This window comes from Chinchilla lanigera, unplaced genomic scaffold (assembly GCF_000276665.1).
Source record: "Chinchilla lanigera isolate Chin_1 unplaced genomic scaffold, ChiLan1.0 scaffold00063, whole genome shotgun sequence".
In the NCBI taxonomy this organism is placed as follows: domain Eukaryota; kingdom Metazoa; phylum Chordata; class Mammalia; order Rodentia; family Chinchillidae; genus Chinchilla; species Chinchilla lanigera.
In genome coordinates this window covers 12693183-12700411 of record NW_004955464.1, presented here as the reverse complement: position 1 = coordinate 12700411, position 7229 = coordinate 12693183, and the positions used below count along the sequence as shown (strand labels likewise).

General features: G+C 47.0%; 1 protein-coding gene across 3 annotated transcripts in view; it reads left to right on the top strand.

Moving 5' to 3' along the window:
* The first annotated feature begins 3390 nt into the window (after nt 1-3390).
* Nucleotides 3391-7229, top strand: part of Nasp (nuclear autoantigenic sperm protein (histone-binding)) — a 29972-nt gene continuing 26133 nt past the window's right edge. The window contains exons 1-2 of one of the 3 annotated variants that reach the window (XM_005398699.2): nt 3391-3521; nt 3890-3987. In XM_005398699.2, coding sequence (XP_005398756.1) covers nt 3929-3987 — 59 coding nt within the window. In that variant the 5' untranslated portion in view covers nt 3391-3521; nt 3890-3928. Of the gene's footprint in view, nt 3534-3567; nt 3988-7229 lie in introns of those variants that run through there. The other 2 variants (XM_005398700.2, XM_005398701.2) reach the window with 2 other exon arrangements.

Below are 7229 nucleotides of genomic sequence, written 5' to 3'. Positions count from 1 at the left end.
AAAAAAAGAAATTCCTGTATGAACTACAATGAAAATACCAATAGCACTCTACAAAAAACTTTAATTATCACACTTAAAAAATAAGAAAATAAAATGTGGGATTTTTTGTGTGTTTGTTTGTTTGTTTGTTTTTTTCTGATACCAGGAATCAAACTCATGACCTTGTGCTTGCCAGGCAGGTGCTATGTTGCTGAGCTAAATCCCCAGCACCCCCTCCTTTTTTTTTTGTACTGGCAATTGAACTCACAACTTGAGCTTGCCAGGCAGGTACTGTGCTACTGAGGTATATCCCAGACCCATCAACTATTTACTTGCTTACAAAACCTCAGAGATAACATCAGAAATAAAAAACTATGTGAAATGAAAAATACCTATAGAACTGTACAACAAAAGTAATCTTTGCTTCAATTGTCACACTCAAGGCAGTCTTCAAACATGAAAATTCCATGTTCCATATACAAGTAGTACTTACACTGATAGCATATATGTTTTCTTTTCCTCTCTGGCACAGTTGACATCTTTTTAGTTTTCCTGTTGTCATAGTAGGTCTTTGGGAGGCTGCACATGCCTATTCACCTGTCAGCTCACTAGGGTAGTCTACAATTTTTCTTTTTTGGTCTTTTTTGAGACAGGGTCTTGCTATGCAGTTCAGGCTGGCCTTGAGCTCACTTTGTAGTCCAGGCTGGTCTTGAACTTGCAATATCCTCCTGCCTCAGCCTCCCAAGTGCTGGGATTACAGGCATGCGCCACCACGCCCAGCTACAATTTTTTTGTGTAGTTCCCTGGGCATGAACATTTTGTTTTTCTTTGGCTGTGAATGATCTCTTATGGATTCCAATCCCAGTCCTCTAAGAAAGCCGGACATGGTGGTGCACGCCTGTAATCCCAGCACTTGGGAGGCTGAGGCAGGAATATTGTTGTGAATTTGAGATCAGCCTAGGCTACAAAGTGAGCTCAAGGCCAGTTTGAACTGCATAGTGAGACCCTGTCTAAAAAAAACAAAAAACAAAAAACAAAAAAACCCCCCAAAATAGAAAAAAAAAACAAAAAACAAAAAACCAATCCTCTAAGAAAAATTTTCTGTGGTATTTTGCACTTGTTAGTTTCTTTGTAAACTATCAAACTATTTACGTCATAGATGTTTAGGACTGAGTAAAACACAACCACTGGCCAATGTTTTGTGTTTCAAGTGACATTATAGTTGCTGCATAACTCATCAACAACAGCCATTCTGCCTTTGGTTTTGTTGTAGAAAGTTGCCACCTCAGGCTTTCCTTTTGTTGAGGTTTGATGGAGACCAATATGAAGCAGCCCTGAACAGGACTTAAATTAACCAACTGGCTTACCATGTTTACTTGTGAGTCTGTCCAAAGCCTAGGCCCCTTCACTGGAGATTGGTGGCGGACTCTTAGTAAGTGAAACTGTTTGAGTCACTGATCCCTACAGAGGCCTGCAATGGTGGGTGAAGCCATGAAGCCTCAAAGGATAAGACAAGGTCACAGCCAGGGACACCTGGTTCCAACCTCAACTAGATAAAGACTATAACCTCAGGCATCTCATTCCTGGGTGGAGACCTTCCTGGAGTTAACATAGCTCTCCTAAATTAATATACCACCTTACTTGGGGAAGTCCTTGAGTGGTTCCCACCTTTCTCACCCTTCTGAGTATTCCCCTCCCTTATTCTGATAACTAAATAAATACAGGCCACCCAGAGAAGATCTTGGTTTTAGCCTGAGAGAGTCTTGAATTCTGTGAGAGGGTTTTGATACTGATGGAGCCCTGAAATAATTTCATTTGCCTCTTTTATTAAGCCTTTACCATCCACTTGTTAGGGTGATTGCAGACCTGATCAGTCTGCTGCAACTAAGGGATAATACTGTCCTGATAGAAGTTTCCTCATCAATATTTCCATCACAAGCCAGGCATGGTGGCACACACCTGTAATCCCAGCACTTTGGAGGCTGAGGCAGGAGGATTGTTGCAAGTTCGAGACCAGCCTGGACTACAAAGTGAGCTCAAGGTCAGTCTGAACTGTATAGGGAAACTGTGTCTCAAAAAGACACACACACACAAAAATTCCATCATGGTGCAATGTTGATATTAGCAGTACCTTTTTGTTTTTCTTTGCCATATATGAAGCCAATGTAAATCTTTCTAAAATCCAAAGATTATAATATGCAATTTTCCATATTTATTTATTTTTTTGAGACAGTCTCACTATTTAGTGCCTTGAACTCACTTATGTAGCTCCACACTGGCCTCAAACTCACAACAATGTGCTGATTTTCTCTTCAATACCTTTCATTCCTGCCAAGACCTTCACTATATTTTTGGACCTAGTTGTAACATTCAACCAATTCCATTTGGTTGAGTGACCGTTTTGGAACATTTCAATTAGTCAATTATGTTAAAGTCATCATCACTGTCATCATGATAGTCACACCACTCTTGTTATGAAAACATGTATGTTATCATAGTGGCTCATCTTTATCATCCACGCATAAATAACCTGGTTCACTTTTGACCTCCTTCAAAACTTGGAAATCTGGTTTTTCATGTGCCATTGTACTGAATTGGGCTACTTCTACCAGAAAAATAAAAATAAAACCTAAACAACAAATCTTTGAGTGCTGTGGGTGGTGTTTTGTTTTGTCTTTTTGAGACAGGGTCTCACTATGCAGTTAAGGCTGGCCTTGAGCTTACTTTGTAGTCCAGGCTGGCCTCGAACTCGCAATGATCCTCCTGCCTCAGCCTCCCTAGTGCTGGAATTACAGGCGTGCGCCACCGCACTCGGCTTCTGTGGGTGTATTTTACCCTCACTGATGCTCAGGAAGACATACGCAAAAACTGTTCCACGGAGCATCATATGGGTATAAATCCTGGTTTTACACTTTTCCACGTGTGCACACACCTTGCCTTTCCTTGTACCAAGTGGGTAAACAAAGATGGCTCCCTGTATCACTCAGGGAAAGGTCCTGAGACGCACAGCCGTCGACTGTAACACTAAAGTAAAAATTTACAGTAGAAAATAAAGCATGCGTTTGAGGGACCCACTGTTAGTTAAATGACATTTAACAGTTTTAGAGTGTTTAAGTACGGTAACCTCCAAGCGGCCAACACTCCATGAGATTAGCCCTCGGTGGTAGCAGAGGGCTGGGAAGCACTACACCAGCAGATTAGGAGTCTGGGTGGGGCCTAGGCGGGCTGCATCAGCGGATTGGGTTATCCGAAGGGGGCGGGCCCAAAGGGACGGAGCCAGCCTCCTTCCGCTGCAACCCCCTGACTTTGAAAAAAACGCGGTAGTTTCAGATGTAACCAATTCTAGAGCAGCCTGATCTTGCGTCAGTAGTTGCTGAGGTTCAAAGCCACGAGTCTCTCACCGAGGTCAGTTCTGGCCGTTACTGCTGGACCCGTGCTCAGCACTTGTGTATCCATCCGTTAAGACAGCGGACAGGGAGAAAATCTCAGTCACCTTTGTCGGGTGTCCGAGCCAGAGGGAGCCCTTCAGCTACCCCGTTCACGTATGCGGAGCAGTACGGGCTTCACTTTTTGTGGAAGCTGCAGTCTGACACCCGAAGATTCTAGTTCTTCTTAAGCCACTTGCTACAGGGGCAGGAAGTTGCTTGGGGAGGGCAAGCGGGTCGGAGAGGGCAAGCGGGTCGGAGAAGTCAGGCAGCCCGCAGAGCGGTACAAGGAGAGCGGGAGTGTCCTTGGGATAGAAAGGAGGCTTGAGTTCTGGCCCTTTAAACCCGCGGGGGGATCCGGAAGTGGATGGGCGGGGCAAAGGCCCTGGTATATAAGGGAACGCTAGCCGCGCGGGGTCTCCAATCTGCCATTTTCTGTCCGTAGGGGAGGTTCTGGTGTCCCACATTCCCGGTTTCTCCCACAGGCTCGTTTCCGTCCAGTGGCCCGCCACCTCAGGGGAACGATGGCCACAGAGTCCACAGCCACAGCTGCCATCGCCGCGGAGCTAGTTTCCGCCGACAAGTAAGCGAGACCGTGACGATCCTGAGGCACTGGCCGGAGTCTGTGGGGAGGGCTGGTGGGCTGGGGCTCCGCCGGAGGCGTGGACGAGCGGAGAAAGGACTGCTTTCCCCGGAGCAGCTGCCCACAGGCGGGCGGGTCTGGACAGCGGAGCAGCCCCGCTTCCGCGGGGAGCCCGTGCGCGGGCGGTAACGGCGGGCGGCTGGCGCCCCCTGCCCCGCTTTTCGCGGCCGCCATCTTGCCGGGGGCCGCGGCGCCGTCTCCGGCTCTGGCCCCTGTCTTCCTCCCCCGGCCCGGGACCGCCGGTGGGGAGGCTGGGCGGGGCGCGCCGATCCTCCCTCATGCTCTACCGTCCGCGCGCTTCTAGTGTGCGCCTTCCGGTGGAGTCCCCAGACACCCGGGGAATAAGACCAACAGATTTGGCGCCAAAAAAAAAAAAGAAAAAAACCGTGCACGAGGAGGGAGGCCGGACCCGAGGGCTCGGGTGGGCGGGGCTGTGCCGGGGGCGGGGCCTTGCGCGCTGCGCTCCGCCGGCTCTGGAGCAGGGGGCGGAGCCTTAAGGAGGCGGGAAAACTCCATTGTTTGGGGCCGCTGCGGCCGGAGCAACCTGCTGGAACTTAGGCGGGGCGGCGCTGTGTACCTCTTCCTGTTGCCGCCTTGCACACCTGGTTCCTCCCTCACAGCGTAGTTGTCAGGACCTACCCTCAGAACCCCTGACTGTGCTGGGGAGCATCGTATTCTTTAGAGTTTGGGCAGGAGGCAGGCTGCTTCAGAGGAGCTGCATATAGCTCTCAGTTCTCACCTGTTGCCAGGTGACGCGGTAGTATGCACACAGTATAGTGGAAGGACGGGAAGGAAAAGATGCGAGTACTTTGAAAGAGGCACAATGCCGTTCAGGCATAAACTACTTTTGAATAATAAACAAACGCCCTCGTTTCGAGGAATAGTGCTGTTTTCCGTACAGTAGATCTGAGTTCTTAATCCTCCCTTGTTTTTTAGGGGCCTGGTTCTATTTGTTTCCTTCTTTTGTGCACTTTAGAAGTTAGTCGACTGTCCTTTAAAGAAAAGGTTGCTGTTTGATTTTTCTATCAGTTTATAACTTAGTTGACTGTCCTCCCTCCCTCCCTCTCTCTCTTAATCCCTCCCTTCCTTCCTTTTTTTTTTTTTTTTTTTTTTTTTTTTTTGTCTTTTTGAGACAGGGTTTCACTATGCAGTTCAGGCTGGCCTTGAGCTCACTTTGTAGCCCGGTCTCGAACTCGCAATGATCCTCAGGCCTCAGCCTCCCGAGTGCTGGGATTACAGGCGTGCGCCACCATACCCGGCCGTTTTTTGATTTTTTGAAACAAAAAACAGCCCAGACTGGCCTCAAACTTACTATGTAGCCCAAAGTGGCCTCTGACTTCTCAGTGATCCTCCTTCGTCAGCCTCAGGAGTTCTGGAATTACAGAGGTTCACCACCACCGGTTTAGTTGACTTTAAGTTTAGTAGGTTGATGAGAGATTTTCTTGTCTCTGCATTCCCTAGTAGGTCCATGAAAACCAGTGGTTCTCAAGCTACCTTCAGAATCACTTGGGAACTCCCATTTATATTTGTTTATCAATTTTATTTATTTATTTACTTATTTTTTGAGACAGGGTCGCTATGTAGTGCAGGCTGGCCTCCAGTATGTAATCCTCGTGCCTCACCCTCCTGAGTTCTAGGATTACAGGTGTTTGCCAGCATACCTGCCTCTTTCCCATTGACTTAATGGAACCAAGATAGTTCTGTGTGTATCTGTTGTAAAAAGAATTTTTGCTGGGAGTAGTGGCACTTGCCTGTGATCAAAGCTCTTGGAAGGCTGAGGCTGAGGCAGGAGGATCACTGCAAGTTGGAGGCCAGCCTGGGCTATTTTTTATAGGGAGACCCTGCCTCACAAAACAAAGAATTCCTTTTTATGGTGCTACCTTGATGACTGTAGAAGTCAGTATCTACTTCCAGAGACTGTCACTCCTCCAATACTTAAAAGGTGTGTGTTTTTCACAGGTAAAAGTATGAACAAATTTCTCTTGCATATTGAAGGTGTCATCTGTGTTTAGCCTGTTCGGTTAGTGAACTAGTCTTCAGTTCTCTGTAATGTCATTTACAGGAGATTATGTATGTGCCTCGAGAAAAAAAATTAAAGTTTTTTCAACATAAATGCAAACTAAAAATGAGCAATTGTATGTGTTTGGGTCTTTTGTTTGTTTTGAGACAAGCAAGCTAGCCTTGAACTCACTAGTTAGCTCACACTGGCCTGGAACCTCTGGTGATGCTCCAGTCTCTGCCTCCCAAGTGCTGGGATTACAGAAGTGTGCCACCATACTTGGCCCTGGTGGGGTTTTTTCGTTTTTTTTGAGACAGGGTCTTACTATGCAGTTCAGGCTGGGCTTGAGCTGACTTTGTAGCCCAGGCTGGCCTTGAACTCGAAAGGATCCTGCCTCAGCCTCTTGAGTGCTGGGATTACAGCCGTGCGCTACCATGCCCAGCTGGTTTTTGTTTGAGTAAATTTATTTGATATACATGAATACAGTGTAAAGTGTTTAATTTCTTCTGTAGGTGAAAGAACTCAAGAGGAGGATGGAGAAGTTGTGACAGTCTGGGTTAAATCCTAGTATTAGTTTTCTTTTTTGGTTTTTCTCCGGTACCAGGAACCAAACTCACGACCTTGCGCTTGCCAGGCAGGCGCTTTTGCCACTGAGCTAAATCCCCAGCCCCCCCTAGTAATAGTTTTCATTCCTTCCTTCCCTTCCAAGAATTTAACTGGTAGAAAATTGCCTGACTATCTAATTAGTCTAAGAGGACAATAAAAGTCAGTAACATGTCAGTTAAGTACTGGTAAATTAATTGGTAGAGCTATTTAGAAACAAAGCTTCTAAAGTCTTATGGGGAAGGTTAAGAAGAAAAACACTTGAATTTAGACTTTAGATAATGCTTAGGCTGGGCATGGTGGCGCATGCCTATAATCCCAGCACTTGGGAGGTTGAGGTGGGAGGATTGCCATGAATTCAAGGCCAGCCTGGGCTACACAGTGAGATCCTGTCTCAAAAAAACCAGAAGAAAAGAAAGGCTCAGCTAGGCATGGGAGACTGACGCAAGAGAATCACTTTGAGTCGGAGGTGGTGATGCCCGCCTGTAATCACAGCACTGGGAGGCTGAGGCTGGAAGGTGTTCTGAGTTTGAGGCCAGCCTGGGCTACAAAGTGAGCTCAAGGCCAGTCTGAACTAGAG